General features: G+C 34.4%; 1 protein-coding gene across 11 annotated transcripts in view; it reads left to right on the forward strand.

The window, feature by feature from the left end:
• Nrx-1 (neurexin 1) overlaps positions 1-20014 on the forward strand; it is a 261548-nt gene that overhangs the window by 148392 nt on the left and 93142 nt on the right. For 8 of the 11 annotated variants that reach the window (XR_014982659.1, XR_014982660.1, XM_035876972.2 and 5 more), the window contains one exon: positions 7861-7938. The exons of 2 other annotated variants lie outside the window; for them this stretch is intronic. Coding sequence is in view for 7 of the 9 variants with exons in the window: in XM_035876972.2 (XP_035732865.2) it covers positions 7861-7938 (78 nt within the window). In the remaining 2 variants the exon portion in view is untranslated. The remainder of the gene's footprint in view (positions 1-7860; positions 7939-20014) is intronic. One more of the 11 variants, XM_035876974.2, reaches the window with a different exon arrangement.

Raw genomic sequence — 20014 nt, forward strand, 5'->3', positions numbered from 1 at the left:
TACAGGCAATAAGTAGAAAGGAAAAGTAGAATGATATAGTGCGATGAAAAAACAATAAAGAGAAAAGAGAGATTGGGAGAGATGGTAAAAGAGGGGAAAAGGGAATAACAATGAAGGAAAAAAAAAAGAAAAAAAAAAGGAAAAGAGAAAGGAGAAAAATCGATATAAATGGCGGAAGAGAAGCGGACGTAATTCACGAACGAAACGAGGCGCGACGTTTTGCAACTACGTGACGAGGATGTTAAAGTTCGTCCTACTCTATTTCTTTCTCTTTTTCTCCCTCTGTCATTCTCTCTCTCTCTCTCTCTCTCTCTCTCTGTCTCTTTCTCTCTCTCTTATTCTCTCGAGTTGATTCGGCCGTCTATCACGGAACATTTTCGAAAAGACCTCTTCCTTGGCTCCTTCTCTTCGTCAACGTAGTGGAAGACGAGATACGAGAAGGAACGTTCATAAGACGAAGAAAGAGATGAACTGTCGCGTAATTTTCCTTTTAACTATGCCCGTGACCTCGGAGTAACTTCATGACAGGGATAGCTAGTCATCGAGATAGAAAGTTTTCGAGACGATCGTTTAAAGGAGAGTATTTTTCTTTTTTTATTTTTTCTCTATTTTATTCTTTTTTACATTTTTTCTTTTTCTCGTTTCTTTCTTTCTTTCTTTCTTTCTTTCTTTTTTTTTTTTCTTTTTTCTTTCGTACTTCCTCGAAATTTCTTCTTCTTCCAAATGACCTCCCTCACATCTGCCTCATTGCCTTCGGTCCCCCTTCCCTTCTATTTCTCTCTTTTTTGCTCTTCTTACTTTTCCGATCGTTCAGGCGGTATTTTTATTCGAACGTGAAACCTCTTGTGAAAATAAGTGAATTCGAGCAACGTTCGTAATTATCGCTTTGTTATTCTCTCGGATCGAGTGCAGAGTTCGATTACATTTAAGAAAGATAGAGAACGATAGATAGAAAGATAGATAGATAGAAAGAAAGAAGGGAAAAAAAAGGAAAGAAAGAAAGAAAGAAAGAAAGTAAGGAAGGAAAGAAGGAAGGAAGGAAGGAAGGAAGAAAGGGAAGAAATAAAAAAAGAAAAATATATAAAGAGTGGGTAGACTATTAACGTAAATTGATGAACTTAGAAAAGAAGGTATCGAACACTGCACCGGCAAGCATCCTACAAATTTCTGAACTCCATCCATCTCTGAAAAGTACTTTCTCTCTCTCTCTCTCTCTCTCTATCTCTCTCTCTCTTTCTCTCTTTCTCGTTTTCTTTTTTTTTCTTAACCATTCTGCACTTTTTTTCCGTCCTTGAATGCAAAAGACAGAGCTTTTCTTCTCTTCTATTTCCCATCTCTTTTTTGTCACGATAGTTACCGATAATTAAAACGCGATATGCTTGGACCTGAATCTCTTTCTATTATCTCTCTCTTTCTTTCTCTCTCTTTCTGTATATATATATATATATATATATATATATATATATATATATAGTGCATCCATTAAAAGAATGGCCATGTTCTTGATTGGATCTTCAACAAAGTCTCTAATTACCGATAAACCTTCTTATCGGACTAAGTTTAAAAAAGAAAAGGAAGGTAGAAAAATAGAGAGAGAGAGAGAGAGAGAGAGAGAAAGAAAAAAATGTTGACCACTTTTTTCGTTCATGAAATTATTAAAAGTCTTTTCTCGTTCGATCTAATTTCTCATCGACGATCGCATTTTAAAATTACAGAATAACCACATTTATAATAATCTTACGAAAGAACTTTAGAGAATATTAGAGAGTAATATGCACTTTTAGAACTGCCTCGTTAAACATAATAATATTGGATGCGACATTAAACGATTTGGAGTCGAGTGGTAATTAGTTTTGCTCGATTACGAGACTCTCTCTTTCTCTTTCTCTCTCTCTCTCTCTCTCTCTCTGTTTCTTTCTCTCTTTTTGTCGCTATCTATGTTTTTCTTCCTCTCAGGGATATAATTTTAGCGAGCGAACGTTTTCGCAAACGTAGGAGACGGTCATCTGTGATTTAATTGGAAAAGCGTGATACCGGCCGCGAGCAGTGCATTTACAAATGAGAAACGATGAGAAACATTTCCTTCAAAATTATCTACGAGTTGAAAATGTTCAGAAATATGAAGATGACATAGCGTACACACGCATACACACCATAGTATCCACTTGGAATCTCAGGAATTTTTATATTTTCGTTCGTTCTCTTCGTTACGAATAAGTTAATATAACACATTGTTTATTTAACATTTTACTTATGGTATTTAATTATCATGGTGTACAACTATTCACCGGGAATAATAATAATACGAATAAATGAATAATGATATTTTTAATTTTTAAATAAAATTGTTAATTAATTTAATGTTATGTTATAATATAAATTTTGCATAAATATGTATATATCTTATATATATATATATATATATATATATATATATATATATAATATATATATATATATATAGTTATGTATTTCTATAGATTTTCAAGAATCTCAGATTAGACATATATCTTTCGTCTCTCAACAATGGCACCTAGAGAATGGAGGATTAATAAGCAAAACACCGGAATATCCGTTAATCCAATTAGTCAAAGACTGGCCCGGAATCTGTAAAGCTGTACACGTGAACGCTTCTCGCAAACCTACCTCACAAAGGATTCACTCGAATGATTTAAATTTTAGAGAAACGTTTCTCGTTGAATTATTCGGATCGAAGTCAGAAGTCGGTAGATATAATCGTACAAATACTCAACGTTACAGGAGAGTAAACTCGAACGGGAAACTATTCTCTTACACGCATATAGGAATAGAGAGAGAGAGAGAGAGAGAGAGAGAGAGAGAGAGAGAGAAAAGAAATAAGGGAGAATGTAATAACCAATTACGAATTTCCTAGTTCGCGAACTCAACCATTTTCCAACGTGAACCGCATGAGCTTTCGCGAATTTTCCCAAAAGTTTACCAACTCTCATGAGTTTTACCGAGATCGATCGTCATCATACTTGAAGCGAACATTACTAACGATAGATGATAATTATACGTTGTTAGGCGTGAATTAAAAGGAAAAAAATAAGAAAAAAAAGCGTGTGAAAGAGAGAGAGAAAGAGAGAGAGAGAGAGAGAGAGAGAGAGAGGGAGAAGAAACTCCTCCACCCAGAAAAAAAAAAATAAAGAATAAAAGAAAAAGAAGGGAAAAAAGAAAGAAAGGCATTCGAGTATCAGGAGACTGGAAAATTAAGTGAGTCTATAGGGAAAGAGTGTGCGTGTGTATATGTGTATGTGTGTGTGTGTGTGTGTGTGAGAGAGAGAGAGAGAGAGAGAGAGAGAAAGAGAAGAAGAACAAGAAGAATGGAATATAGAAGAGAAGCTAAAGACCGGTCAATTAAATTCCCGTTGTTAATTTGGGCAATTAACTCTTGGGAAACACTGGAGAGAGAGAGAGAGAGAGAGAAAGAGAGAGGGAGAGAAAGGTAGGCCGGTTAATTAAAGAAGTACCAGCGTGAATTCAAGAAGGTAAAGCGTTAATTAAAAGGTGGATCGACATATAGAAGTACCGACGACGAAATTTCGAAGGTCGTGATTTTAAAGTGAGAAGCATAAGACTACGATAACATTCTGGCTTGGGAAGATATAGTTTTTCATGCAAAATATTTTTCAACGAAATTATTTGTTTCGTGCTTCAAAAAAAGAGAGAGAGAGAGAGAGAGAGAGAGAGAGAGAAAATTGAAATTAATATTTCTTTCTCTTACTCTCGTTCTCTCTCTCTCTCTTTCTCTCTCTCTCTCTCTCTCTTCCTCTCTTTTTCTCTTTGTTTTCTTTTTCTGCACTATTTCATTTTCTTTTGTTTATCGAATCGAAGTTATCCGTGGTATCTTCGTTAGCAACGAATGCAACTATTTTTAGACGTAATGCAATAATGGGACGCGTAATTCAAAAACCGGAAGTACCGGACTCGGAAAGCGAGTATTTCATATTCATTATTAGCTCACAGCTGTTACGTAACGAACGAGTCCGTGGGGTGAAAACTGTACGCTTCTACTATACGTACGCATGTATGCATATATATATATATATATATATATATATATATATATATAAATATAATACATTCATACCTGAATGCATGCATGCATACTTACGTTATGTACATACACACGTAAATACATAAATGCTCATATATTGTGTATATTTATGTACACACACACACATATATATATATTTATAATATATATATATATATATATGTGAACAGATACATGTATGTAGAACGTAACGCATCTATTGTATTGTTTGCGCTCACATTCAATTCAATTATTCTCCTTTTTATTTTTTCTTCCTTTTATTACTCCCTTTCAACGTGGAACAATAGATCGTTTCGTTTCGTGTCGATTTAAGACATATGTATATTATATTTAAATGATCAAAACGAACGGATTCGTGCAAAATTAAAAAAATAAGTTAGTAGGTATCTATATTCAAAATACATATCATAAATATAAATAAGCATACCATAAATTTTTGTACTGTATAGAAAATAATTGCTGAAACGGAGAAATAGAGTTTTGACGCAGGAAATAAGAGGAAAAACAAAAAAAAAAGAAAAAAAATGAGGGGAGAGAGAGAGATATTAGATAGGACAAACATTTTTATGGAAATTTCAATACCATTCTTTCCCTCTACCAAAACCATCATTTTAGAGATCCTGAATAATATAATTTCCTTGTCGAAATTCGATATATAAATCGAAAAATGAATTTCATCGTTATCAATGAATACCAATTGACAATCATAATTATTTTCATTAGAAATAGATGTTGATCGATCTTGGGATAGAAAGGATAAATGGGTTAGATGGATAGGTGGGTTGAATGTGGGCCGAGATGGGAAGAGGTGGAGGATGGGATGGTTGGGGGTTTGAGGTTGAGGATAGGGGGTGGTCGATTGAAATGCGTCCACGGTTTCGAACGTGACGTTAGGAAATTAACATAAAGTTTGAAGGATCTCGTTTTAATTTTCGATCGAGTTCTCACTTTTACTTCCCCATTGAATTTTTATTTCCTTTCTCAACCACCTTCTACCATCCCCCTATCCCTTCCCACTTCCACTCTCTTCGTACTCCCTATCCCCCCACCCCCTTCTCACCATTACATCCTCTAACCCTCTTTGATATCGATTCGCGACACCGTTTGAGAAACAAAATCCCTTGATGAGACAAGTTTCGCAATAAGGGTTGCATCACACTGTTGTACAACCACATTGACGAAACCTCTCTTATTAATGTGGGCTCTCACGACACAATATTACAAGGCATACAAGAGAAAGTTTCGAGCAATTGAAACCTCTTAGAAGATACTCGAGATATCTCGTGCTTTCTATCTATCTATCTATCTATCTATCTATTTATCTATCTATCTATCTATCTATCTATCTGTCTATCTCTGACATTTTGTTTTTCTTTCTGTCTCGCTCCTATTATCGCGAGTACTCGATCGTTATCTTTTTCGATTTGTCGATCCTTGCAAGAGATAAAATGAAAAGAAGGAAGTAAAGAAGAAAGTAAAGGAGAAGAAAAAAGAACGAAGAAAAAAGTGATAAAATCGATACGTAAGCGGAACATTGATACTCTTTATATTTAAATTTTATTTCGTGTTCACTTATAATCACCATATCGAAAATCGAAACGATCGGGGAACATCATTCGTACGTACACACGAGAGAAAATTAAATTTTTCTGAGATCGTTCGTTCATCGGCCATCGCTCGTAACGTATAAAACGATCAATAAAAGATTTTCACGATATCGCGTTATTTTATGCCATTCTTTTATCCACCCCTCCCACTCTTTCTCTTTGTCTCTCTATTTGCCTTTTTCTTTCTGCCACACTCCTCTCTCTCTCTCTCTCTCTCTCTCTCTCTCTCTATATATATATATATATATATATATATATATATATATATATATATCTATTTATCTATCTCTCTATCTGTTCTTCTCTTTATCATAGTTTATTGATTTTAATCTCCGGCCTGGAGTGGCTTCAAACTTTTCTATCATTTTACGAAGGGGTTAAAATTAAAACTGAACGTAAATTTCACACGAAGAAAATATCGAGGATAAACGCAAGACGTAGAGGAAAATCATTGATAACTTTGTTCCTCTTGAAACTTGTCCTTTCATGCGAAACGGGATGTCAGATATATTGTCAAGCAATATTGCGAGGATATTTAATTCGTTTTAACACGTTGAATGACGGATTATTTTTTTCATTGTAACATTCCGTTCTGATCGCACGATCCACGTTAGAAAACTCTTGAAAACGTTTAAAAACTTAATGAGTTAAAATTTATACAAAAAAAGAAAAAAAAAAAAAAGAAAAAAAAAGAGACAAAAGAAAAGAAAAAAAAAGATAATTACTGGACAGAAAATGGTGTAATATGAACAATAATTATTATTGCATTTATACGCCATACAATCGTAATAAATGTAACTATTATTATCATCATATTATTACCGTATTTTTGATGTTATTGATATTTCGATGGATGAAGGTATATTTTTTTTTAATTAAAAAAAAAAAAAAGACTAAAAAACGGTTGAACGTGATCTCAAGATACACGTTTGACGTTGGAAAGAATCTATTGTTCATTTTTTATTTTTTATTTTTTCTTTTTTTTTCATTCTTTTTAGTTTTTATTATTTTTTTTTTGTTTTGTTTTTTTTTCTATTTTACGACATTTCACGATCGTACAGAGTATGATCTATATGCGCGGCATTCAACGTGTTAATAACGTGTTACTTGTACGTTATTTGTACTTTACGACTCGATTCGATCGTCAAACCGAAACTTCTTCATTTCGATCGTATACATACAAACATACATTTATTATACGTATAAACACCCATCTCTCATCTAATTATATCCAACATACATGCATACATATCATGTCACGACCATATATGTAGATTATATTAATCTAAACGAAGCTCATGATGATTCTGTAATCGTTAAAATCAATTGAAAATTTTATCAAAAAGAAAAAAGAAAAAAGAAAAAAAAAGAAAAAAAGAAAAAAAGAAACGATCGTACGAAGATAATTCCACATGTATATAATTCCATTTTCATTCCACGACGCGTTGGCTAATTAAATTTGTTTTACAGGATCCGATATTAGATATATTTTACATTATATGTACCTCTCATATTTCCCGATAGGAAACAATTTACAGGTTCGATCGATCTCATCGAGAAAGAATATTTCTTTTATTTATTTATTTATTTATTTATTTATTTATTTATTTATTTATTTATTTATTCATTTATTTATTTATTGTTTTTTTTCCTTTTTCCGTTTCTAATAGTCTCGGTGATCGAATCAAACTATTAGCTGTAACTTTTTCCTATATACATATATATACAACAAAAAAAAAATATATATATATATATACATACATACCTTGTCCAATCGTCCATCTATCGTTTCCTCTCTGTTTACCTTGATAGTTGCAAAAAAAAAAAGAACAAAAGAAAAAGAAAGAAACAAAAAAAAGAAAAAACATGAGCAAGTAGTAAAACTTCGCGAGGGAACCTTCGAAAAAAGAAAAGAAAAGAAAAGAAAAGAAAAGAAAAAAAAAAAAAAAGAAAAAGAAAAAAAAACAGCCCCTTTTCAAACCCATACCAAATGGCATACCCTCGGTTTAGGCGAAAACGATCATTCTAAAAGCCGATTCTCCGATTGTTGCTATCATCTCTCTCTATCTCTCTTTCTCCTCCCCCGAACTCTCTTCTCGCACGTGCGCCCATTCGTGGTGACGTGAATTTGGGGCTGACACGCACGCACGCACACGCTATTGGACCGGGTTTAAGAAGGCTGCGGCGACTTCGGTAAACGCGAGGCGACTTCACGGCGCCGTGGTCACCTTCACCAGCTCAGAGTCCCACCTGGTAAGCCTCAGTATCCACCAAAGCTTTCGAATGAAACGAATTAAAAATCAAAAAAACAAAACAAAACAAAAAATGTAAAAGCTTTAGAGAAAAAAAGAAAAAAAAAAAAGAAAGAACAGACGAAACACATACGTAAATGTTAAAAAAAAAAAAAGAAAAAAATAAATAGATAAAAAAAAAAAAAAAAAAAAAAAAAAAAAAAAAGAACGGATAAACAAACAAAATATAAGAAAGAAAAAAAAGGGAGAGAGAAGATAAAAAGAAACGTAAAAGAAAGAGTTAAGAACGAAAAAAAAAAAAAAAAAAAAATAGAAAAGAGAGCAGTGGCTCTGACTCGCTTATTGGCTCGGCCGTCTATCGTTCACCTGACACGCACCTCTGTCTATATATATATTAATATAATATAATATATATATATATTTATCTATCTATATATATATATATATATATATATATATATATATATATAATTGGCTAAATCTCACGCGAAAACTTAGCTTCTTAGCGAAGGAACGATCACCACTGCACCAACTTTTCTTCTCGAGCTCTACACGTGCCCCTGCGACTCGAATATTGTCTATTTCTATTTTCCTTATCCCTATCCCTCTGTCTCACTCTTTCTCTGCCTGTAATATATATATATATATCTTTCTCTCTCTCTCTCCCTCTCTCTCTCTCTCTCTTTCTCTCTATCTCTCTCTCTCTGTCTCTATCTCTGTCCCTCTCTCTCTCTCTCTCTCTCTCTCTCTCTCTCTCTCTCTCTCTCTCTCTCTCTTTATCTCGATCCAATACGCGTGGCACGAAAAGGAAGAAAATCGGCGAAAATCCATGCGAGTATAAATTTCAATCATTTTATATTTATCTATAATCAATTTCTTTTTTTTTTTTTCGTTTTAAATTCGCCGACGTTCTTCCTCATATATTCACCTGTGATTAGTTAGGAGGGCATTTACGAGTTTGTACATATCTTGTATATATATATTATATAGTTTCACGCGTGACTATACATGCTCACAGTTATATATATATATATATATGTATATATATATATATATGTATGTATGTATGTATGTATATGTATATGAAGCAAGCCTGAATATAGGTACACCAATGATTACTGCACATGCACGCAATGATCTTCGCTCCTCTCATGATCACCGTCACTATATATCTTGCCATATTATCATTCCTATCTATCTATCTATCTATCTATCTATCTATCTATCTATCTATCTATCTATTTTTCTTATTATCGTCGTTTCATTACAAATTAATCAATAATTAAAATCAATCAAGTGACTCGGTGAAAAAAAAATAAAACAAAAGAGAAAGAAAGAACCGATCACCGAACTTGTCAGTCGACAAGTAATATTCCCGGATCTTCTTTTTGTTTTGTAATATCTCTTCCTCTTCATCATCATCATAATCATCATCATCATCATCATCATCATCATCGTCATCATCATCATCATCATCATCATCACCATCATCATCATCATCATCATCATCATCGTCATCGTCATTTTTCTTCTTCTTCTTCTTTTTCTTCTCATCTTCTCTCATCCCTTTAACATAAATAACGGAGATAATTATTGCTATCTTTGCAAGTAACGACTTCCTCATGACGATGCAGCTAGTAAAGGAAATAGCAATAATTATTCTCCATTGAAAATTTCTCTCTCTCTCCCTCTCTTTCTATCTCTCTATCTATCTATCTATCTATCTCTCTCTCTCTCTCCATTTCTTCATTGAACCATAACTATCTTTCTCTCACTCTTTCTGCCTCGTGGAATGAACGATTGAGCGTCTAACGATTTGCCTTTAGCTCGAGCACCAAATTGCATGCGGCAAGTGGAACGGAACGAACGCACCCACCTGCATGTTGACGCAAAAATCTACGTTTAACTGTTCTTTCAGGATGAAATGGGCTGCGTTCGACTAAGAGGCCGTCGTTCAATCGTTCGTCGGCGTTCGTCGGCGTTCGTTCAACGAGACGAACGATCTGCTCTTCTTCGCAATTAGGGATCCGATCTTCTAACAAAGGACAAAGGATTATCAGTTGGTTATCCTTATAGATTTGAAATATAGGAATTAGAACGTTCGATCAAACCAGTTCCCAAGAGCTTATTCCGTCGGCCCGATCGAGTGAGAAACACTGATCGAGGAAGGAACTCGAGTTCATTTCTGAATCGATTAACCAGCACGAGTTAGGGCTAAACTAAACAACGTTACTCGGATCATCATTGTTGTCCGATCAATGGAAGGAGTGTTTAAGTTTATCAATGATCAGTGGCTCTATAGCAGCTTTACAGAAACATTTCGATAATCGTCTTGTTGATTCTCTTTCTCTCTCTCTCTCTCTCTTTCTCTTTCTCTTTCTCTCTCTCTCTCTCTCTCTCTCTCTCTCTTTAACTATCTATCTATCTATCTATTTCTCTCTCTCTCTCTCTTTCTCTTTCTCTTAAACTATCTATCTATCTATCTATCTATCTCTCTCTCTCTCTCTCATCTCACTGTTAACACTCTTGAATTCGTGCGATGCACGTAAAACAGGAATTACAAGGTAACAGTAGGTACACTCAGAAACACCATAACCAAACACATAGACATAGCAATACGTTCCTATATAGAGTAGTCGGCCCTTCGTTAGCCTTGCCCTGAAGCAGATATGGTACCTCTAAATTTTCGCATACGAGGCCAAAGCTGCAATAGAGTCAGCGTAACCACGACACCGATATCGTAACTCTTGCGCAGCTGCAACTCGGTGGGGCTCTGGCTAAGAAAACAGTTGGAATAACTTTGAATATATATTTCTCGATTACTTCGTTCGTATAGTAACAGTGCTTTTCCTCCCTCTCCTCCCTCCCACCCACCCCCTTCCAACTCTAACCCTCTCTCCCATACCGTCCTCTTTCGCACAAACTATCCTCTCCCCTCTCTCACGAGAACGAAGTACAGAATGTATTCTTAAAGCGGAACCATGGTATAAAAGGGGTAAGTCAAACTGTTCCCAAACTATTTTCCTCAATCTTTCTTCCTCGCAAAAGTTCCTTTCCTCCATCGCGGAACGAATATTATAAAGAAAATAGATTTCGCGATCGAAATTCGTCGTTCGCTACGAGGACAAGCTAACCGTGGAGACAGAACCCGTGAATTTATTTCGTCTTTATCATCACTTTCGAGCTCAATGAATATTCATTTTCAGTACCAACGAAATAGGAAACTCCGAGTTTCTACTGACTTTTGATAGATTGAGTAAAAAAAAAAAAAAAAAAAGAAAAAAGAAAAAAAAACAAGGAAAGAAGAAAGAAAAAAGAAAGAGGAGAAAAGAGAAGAAAAACGGAAAAGAAAAAAAGAAAAGGAAGGAGAAAGGAAAGGAAATTGCATAGACGCCTATCTCGTTGTTTCATCGCTTGCCGATTAACAAAGTGACTCGAAAACTTTGATAACTTCGTTTATACTTTAACGGCATGCAATAAGTAGTTTCGATTAATCGAACAAACTCAGTCCGTCGTTCTTCCTTCTTTCTATCTCTTTTTTATGAGCTTTTTTTCTTCTTCCTCTCTCTTTCTCTCTCTCTCTCTCTCTCTCTCTTTATTTTTTTTTTTTTGTATAAAAACTTCGAGATATCTGAATTTGAACGATCCAGAGATACCCGCGTACGAGTAATACGTTTTGAACATACATACATACGTAAGTATATATATATATATATATATATATATATATATATGGTGCCATTTAAATTAGGTCTAACTACGTCTTCGGAATAGGTAAAATAATTAAAAGGAAAGTTTCATAGTTAAAAGTTGTAACGAACGAGGCTCACGAAGTTTTTATCAACGTTTATTTCCGGGATTAACGCTTTGGCGGTCAATGATATCGTCTCGGCCTAATTTCTACGGCAAAATCAAACTCGAAACTAGCCTAATATCCTGTTACAAATCATCCGATTTACCGAATCTATATATCCACCAAAGTTGCTACCTCTCGTACGACGAGAAACGTACGCCTATCTAGAGCTCCCGATTTGTGGAAAACTCGTAGGAAGATTCGCGGATATTTGATCCACTTCGGTGTAATTTTCGTTTACCCTGATTTATCGCTAATATCCCGCGGTATTGCCTCGTTTCGATTAGTTATAACTTCCGCTTTAAACGATTTCGAAATTTCATCAATCAATTTCAACTGATTTCTATCGATCGTTAAATTAAAAAGTACTCGTGATATCAATAATAAAAACAATCGTTCATTCCTATATTAAGAAAAAGCAAATTAGAATATTAAAACGATTTGAATACATTTATTTAACTTTATTAATATTTCCTAATGTCACATATCTCAAATAAGAATTTGATCGTATATACGTGAAATTATCATGCAATAAGATTCATTTTATTTGTTCGAGAGATCGTATAGATGAATAAATTGTATAAGTAGATCCAATACAGTTCTTAATCCGTCAATCAGTGATTATTATAAGACGGAGACGTATTCGATCGGTTATATCCGATAGATTTGATATCGTATCCTGCATGTAGAATCTCCATTTACTTGGAAATTCTCACGAGTGGAATAAGGTAATCAACCATTTGTACGGCTATTCCCAAATGATTCGTGATCTAATTTTAAAATGCTTCTACTATATTTATTTTCCCATGGAATGCATTTTATAGAATTTTACGTATATATACGTAATAACATTTTATCTTTGCAAAGTCACAGTTACATGAACGATCGGCTATGATAATTATTACTTTTTTTTCCTTTTCATTTTATTTCTTAATGATATCTTTTATACTTGTTATTGAGCCTTCCTTAAACGCAATGCTTTTTCCATGATTAAGAAACGTCAAGGTTGGTAACGAGGATCGATGCTGGAAAGTTTTTAATGGAGATTAATTTCCATGGATCATGATCGGGTCTCCGACAGTAAACGATATTCTCCGAGGGATTTCCTAGATGGTAACGCAGTTTCGACTTCTATTCTCTATAGGCCAAATCCTCCGTTAGTAGAACAACTTGTTTGTACTAAGAACTAGGAAGCTGCTGTTCAACCTAGGAGACTTATCCTCTTGTATCTATCCAAGAGCATTTCTCATTACGCTTAAAGCGGTTTGGACTTGGTATCATCATTACTTCGAACCATATCCAACGCACTAAGATTACCGATTATTTAGATCAAATCAAGGATAAGATCCAACCTCTTAACTTATATCTAATCGTAGAATATATTTTGTATGAAGCTCGAGATACATATTAATCGTTATTATTATTATTATTATTATTATTATTATTATTATTATTATTATTATTATTATCATTATCATTATTATTATTATTTTTTTGTTCTTTTTTTTTTCTCCATCACAGAAAAACAGACATAAAGATTAATTATCTCGAGATAGACGGATAATTCATTAAATAAGTTTATTATATTGATCCGATTGAAGAAAAGGAACAGAAAATTAGACCTGGTAAAATGTCGATTGTACCTTCCAAGTTTTTCGTTCAGGTCACCCGACATAACAAACAGATGTTTCTCGATATTGGATTACTTCCTAGATAAGAACTCGTTTTTACTGTTTCTCAGAATCTAACACAAAACCGTCCTCGTTGTATAGCGAGCAAAGTAATTGCGATCTTTATGATATCTTTTTTACGATACAATATCGTCCTAAAGCAATAAGAGAAAATGGAGTAACCATGATCGGTAAATTCCATTGAAGCAATCTTCGATAATGATCAAGTAAGAATGCTTGCGTATGTTCGAACTTGTGATTCGACGATCCCAATAATGTCACAGCTGCTCCCACAAGCTTGACCACCGATAATTCACCTTAACCTCTTTCTCTCTCTGTCTCTCTCTCTCTCTCTCTCTCTCTCTCTTTCTCTCTCTATCTATCTCTTTTTCTTCCTCTCTGTATCTCTCTCTCTTTCTGTCTATGTCTCTGTGTATCTACCTATCTCTCTGTGTATCTATCTCTCTCTCTCTCTCTCTCTCTCTCTCTCTCTCTCTCTCTCTCTCTCTATCTATCTATCTATCTATCTTTCTCTCTCGCAACAGTTGCTACGTATATCGTACGAAATTCAAGTTACGAGAGTTTCGTATAACGACGTTTAACCGGCAGCCTCCACAAAGTTTGTCTCTTAAAACCACCCGCTAACTATCCGAAACCAGAACGTCCCCAGCAAGAGCTCCACCCTAACTGCTTTCTCGAATTTACTCCTATCCCTTATCCTTCAATACTTAAAAGATTCCTCGTTATAAAATTATAACCTACATTATCGTAGATATCAAAGGATACAAATAATATGTGTATTAAATTTGTATGACAAATATGTATGTTTATTTGTCACATAGAAACAACGATACTTATTGCAATTCAAGGGGTAAAAAAAAAAGAAGGAAAGAGAAAAGAGGAAAAAGGAAAAGGAATGATTCGATAAAAAAAAAAAAGAAAAGAAAAAAGGAAGAAGAAAAAAGAAAAAGAAGAAAAGAAAAAAAAAAGAAAAATAAATGTAATATCTGTCATATGTAATATCGTCATATTTTTTATGGATTGATATACATGTAAGATCGGACGAGAAGAAATGTGATAAAAAGCGAGCTATTTCATTCATATCTCTTTGTACGTCGCTACCCCTAATGCATATATCTTTCGTCATATATTTATATATATATACATATTTGTATACATATGAATAGAAAATAAAAAAAATCTCGTAGCAAAGGGACACCCTTCAGGCATAACGATGGCAACTGGCTAACCATACATACATACGTTTACTTCTAACAAGTACCTATGTACTTAATATATATATATATATATATATACTAACCTTACCTACAATCCGCGTGTTCTGATTCTCAAAGTCACGAATAAAATCGGGAAACGAGGGAAGGGAAAGTGCTACTTGCGGGATTGTCTGCGATTCGGTCAAAGCTCGAGGCTTAGCACAAAGAAGATGCTTGGTTACCACGTTTGTGGTAACAGGTTGAAAGTTACCCTCAGGAGTAGATACATACTACATAGATATCTATGTATGTATATTGACATACATATACATATACATATTCCCACATAAAGGATTTCCCGAATTCTCTCGAATATCAACGATCTCTTGAGCTCTCGGTTCGGTCCACGGCGTTTAGGTTAATGACTTAATCAAGTTCTTGGACCTTTTCGAAAAGTACGACGGAATTCGATCGAACTCCCACGTTCCTTTATCGCATACGTATTTCTATCGTACATACATACATACATATACATACATATACATATATATATATATATAAATACGTATAAACGCGACGTCTACCTATATACCTATGTATATATAAAGTCGCGGATTAGTAAACAATTTATTTCTCAAAGTAATTTAACTTTTCTAATTGATCGACATAGGTAGTACTTGTCAGGAAGTAGAAGGAAGAATTTCTAAGCGTTACTGTACGACGAGACTTTATCGCGAATGTATGTTAGGGCTCATGAGAAAGATAGATAGATAGATAGAGAGAGAGAGAGAGAGAGAGAGAGAGAGAGAGAGGGAAAGCGGGACGGAAGAGGAAAAAGGATGGATGGAGGTGAGACGCCAAGGCAAGTTTCGGGATGAAATATACTCCTTTCGAGCTTGGCAAAGTACCACTTTGCGGTCCGGACTTTCGAGACGAATCTTTTGGAAGGAGGAGGCCCGCGCACCAGCAGTACCGGCAATACGAAAGTAAGAGAGAGAGAGAGAGAGAGAGAAACAGAGAGAGAGAGAGAGAGAGAGAGAAACAGAGAGAGAGAGAGAGGAGAGAGAGAGTTGTGGAAACGCCCAGGCCGGACGAGATTTCTCGCTTACCGACTAATTCTACAGGATTTCGCCGTGAAACGAGCACTATGATTCATCCTGATCATTCTTGCACGAAAACTCTGAAGAATTGCGAAACGTGCTCTTACTAAATTCTCTTCTATCGGTTTTTTAATAGCTCTGAAGAAAAATAATTACTTTTGAAATTAATTGATCGTGGATATTTCTCAGAAAAAAAAGGAAAAAAGAAAAAAAAGAAGGAAAAGAAAAAAGAGAAAAGTAAATAACTTAAAGAAATAAATAATAAATAAAAAGACAAAGAACTGAGAAAATGATTTCTATCATTTACGATTAAGAATATAAATCTTTTTCGATCTGAAGGATCGCGTTCGAAGAATTCAATTATCTTTTTCGTCTTCTTTACCGTCACTTCGAATATCTTCCGATATTGTACGTTCTCGCGAACGATACCAAAGTTCTCGAGATTCTTGAAAAGAATCTTCCAAGATATTTTCGTACCTAATACACGAATACAATCGTCTTATCTGAACATTCAATGGATCGATCGAATATTTTTTTAAATCTATTCGAAATAACGCGAAAATAGTATCTTATCTATTTTTTCGTTTTATCGTCGAATTGAAAACAACACCCCTAAATATATCATTTGATATTTTTAAATTTTAACTTTTATTTGTTGTAAAGAAAAAATTATATAAACAATAATATAATTTATATCAAATAAAATTGTCTAATTATATTTGACAAACATTAATTTTTCTTCAATGTGAAATAACAAAATTAATTTTATGATTATAAGAAGGAAATAAAATAAAATAAAATAAAATAAAATTTAATAGATATGCAATGTAGATCATTATGATTACGAGAGGTTGATCATAAAGATGATTTTTAAGATACTATGATATTTGAAATTGAATGATTTAAAAATGATTTTATCTTTTTTCTTTTTGAAAAAGAAAAAGCAAATATATTTATTCCAAAGGAAAATAATTATTTTCGAATAATTAAAAAATTTTAACAATAACGTGTGAAACGAAATGTCACAGATGACATGGACCACTTTTATACCATCACCGGTGTATATGAGTATGTCGCTTTAATGTTACATGACGTTACGTAGAATCAGAGAATGTGACGAAAGAAAAAATAAAATAAAAATAGAGAGAGAGAGAGAGAGAGAAATAATGTACACGTTAATTCTTATTATAAAATTGACTAAAGCCTGATTAAAGCTTCTATCGTCGTTTCCAAAAATGAAATTTTTCAAGAGATTGCATTTCTCGTCTATGTACCCTATCCTTTGACGTTGCAATTCTTTCTTGAAAGGACGAAATTCCATTCTATCGCATTCTCGACTGTAGTACGATTAACGAGGACTTCGAGAGCGTTAATAAGCTTCTTTTAAACGAAGGAAAGAACGTCGACGGTAGAAAGTGCCTTGTTCTTCAGTTTCACGCTTCGAGAATCCTTCCCTTCTTCTTCTCTCTCTCTCTCTCTCTTTCTTTCTCTTTCTCTATCCCGTCCTTTCCTTTTTTTTCTTTTATTTTTCTTGTCATCACCTCTCTTCGACACACCCCAGTAGTCTTTTTCTCTAGGATTTCTTCTTCAACGAAGAATTTCGCAAGAAAGACGATGAGTTTCTTCTCTCTCTCTCTCTCTCTCTCTCTAAAGTTCCTTGTTCCTTCTCAACATTTCCTTTTTTTTCATTCTCACTTTCAAGGACCTTCTCGAGCGCACGCGGCAACGTTGAGAGACCTTTAGAGCAATTTTCCTTAACAAACGAACCGGATCGAACCGAACCGAAAAGAAAAAGTCGTCGAATAAAATACAAAAGTTAGAGAGAGTGAGAGAGAGAGAGAGAGAGAGAAAGAGAAAGAAAGAGAAAGATAGATAGATAGATAGATAGATAGATAGATAGAAAGAAAGAAAAAGAGAAAGAAAGAGAAAGAGAGAGAAAGAGAGAGAACGTCTTTTAGGGACCGAATCTGATCGACCTCGTCGATATCTATTCCTTCCTTCGTTCGTTGAAAAAGAAAAGGTACTTACTTACTTCCTTGGGAGCAAAGAACGATTTATTTTGAAGGAACTTTGTTACGAGATCGTGTCATACCATTGGACGTTTAACGAAACTGAATTGGAATATGCAGGTATATTCTTTCTCCCTTTCCAATCTCCGGTAAGAACAGCAATTTTTATGTCAGACGCAGCCGAGACTCGATTTCTAGCAACGTATGAGAGAGAAAGAAAGGGAGAGAAAAAGAAAAAGAAAGAGAGAGGAAAAGAGAGAGAGATAGGATAGAGATAGAAAGAAAATTTCTCCTTTCTTTCTCTCTCTCTCTCTCTCTCTCTCTCTCTCTCTCTTCTTTCTCTTTCTCTCTTTATTTCTCGTTTCTCTCTTATTTACATGACATCGAAAAGGAGATTGTCTTCTTACTTTCTTACGTCCCATCGCGTTCTCACCGCTCATCTTTCTGATTTACATTTCATTCAAAAGAATCTATATATATATATATATATATATATATATATGTGTGTGTGTGTGTGTGTGTGTGTGTGTATATATATGTATATATTATTTCCCACGGTATTTTTCGGCGGCGGCGACGAAAAGAAAAGCAATCTTTTTTTTCCCTCTCCTTTCCCTTCTTTTTATTCTTCGTATTCACGAATCTATAGATACAAAATGAAATGAAATTTTCAGTTCTCGTGCATTGGCATTTCCTGAACGCAACATATGTTCGCATGTCTGTGTGTGCGTGCGGGCGCGCGTATTTGCATACATACATCAATAACGTATGCAGGGGTAGTAGTCGTGTCATTTGTTCCTTCGAATTGCAACGTCGAGTGAGGGAGGCTCTACTCGAAACACGAAACACGAAAGATTTCTTCTCAAGAAGTTCGAAAAGGAATAAAGTCGATAAGATATAGTGCTATCTCTTATACGAATTTTTCGAATTTCTTCGTTCTAGTTCGTAGAATAGACAAGGAAACGTAAAACACGTCGTTCGGTGGTTGCTTTTTGAACAATTTTTCCCTCGTAACAATCTCGATGTTTTCCCTTTCGAACGGATTCATGACAATGATTTTCTTCGTTTATCGGGAAATAGGATAACAAGGTGGACGATAATCTCGTATAAGAATTTTTGTGAAAACGAGAAAGATAGATAAATGAATAAATAGAGAGAGAGAGAGACAGAGAGAGAGAGAGAGAGGAAAAAAAAAGAAAGAGAGAGGATTATGGTTCTCGACATCCGAAAGTAGCACAACCATATTTAAAGTCAGACTATGGTTGGTCCAGGTCAGGTGCCCTCTCTGAATAATGCAGCACACGCCTAACGGCTATGAATCACCATCAGACAAAATGGGCCGCTCCTTGTTGTAGGTCCATCTCGTTTCACTCCTTTATCTTCCTTCGACCTTTTTTCCTCCCTCTCTTCCTCCGCCCCCCCGCCCACCTTCTCCTTCTCCTATATTCTTCGAATTATTTCATTATATCATAGAATATTTGGACCATGGATGAGTTCGTTATCAAAAGAAAATTTTAAAATTCTAAATGATTACTTTGAAAGTCGAAAGGAAAAACGTTTAGAATCGCTAAATTAACTATTCCTAACAGTTCGTTTCCGATTCATTGAAATTGCATTTTTAATAAGACGTGCGTGTTAGAATATTAAACGTGACACGTTTTAGATTTGACGTGTGTCCGAAATTTTGACTTAAAAAAAAAAAGAAAAAAAAAAAAAAGAAAAAAGGAAAAAAAAGAAAAGAGAAAGAGAGAGAGAGAGAAAGAGAGAGAGAGAGAGAGAAAAAAAGAGAAAGAAGAAAAAATATTGAACGTAAAGATTTCCAATTTGAAGAGAAAAAAGAACAACGAGTATAATAAAGATTATCATCATCGTCATTGTCATCATTATCATCATCGCAATAATGACGAAATAACAAAGATCAACCAAGGAAGGAAAAGTTATGCTTTTTCTACTTCGATCTCAGTACTGAACAATGGAATATCTTATCTTTAAGTATGAAAATATAACTTTTTATGTGTTAGCTGTGTTTTAAAAAGATATTCAAGAGGACAACGATGACGACGACGACAACGACGACGATGACGACGAGACACATACATTTAAATTCGAGAGCCGTCCTGTGTTATGTATACACCGTGAATTTCTTTGAAAGAGTCCCTGCTACGAGAGCTTCAAAGTATATATATATATATATATATATATATATATATATATATATATATACTTTG

Source organism: Vespa mandarinia, chromosome 10 (genome assembly GCF_050613455.1).
Source record: "Vespa mandarinia isolate Hongniang chromosome 10, ASM5061345v1, whole genome shotgun sequence".
NCBI classification, from domain to species: Eukaryota; Metazoa; Arthropoda; class Insecta; order Hymenoptera; family Vespidae; genus Vespa; species Vespa mandarinia.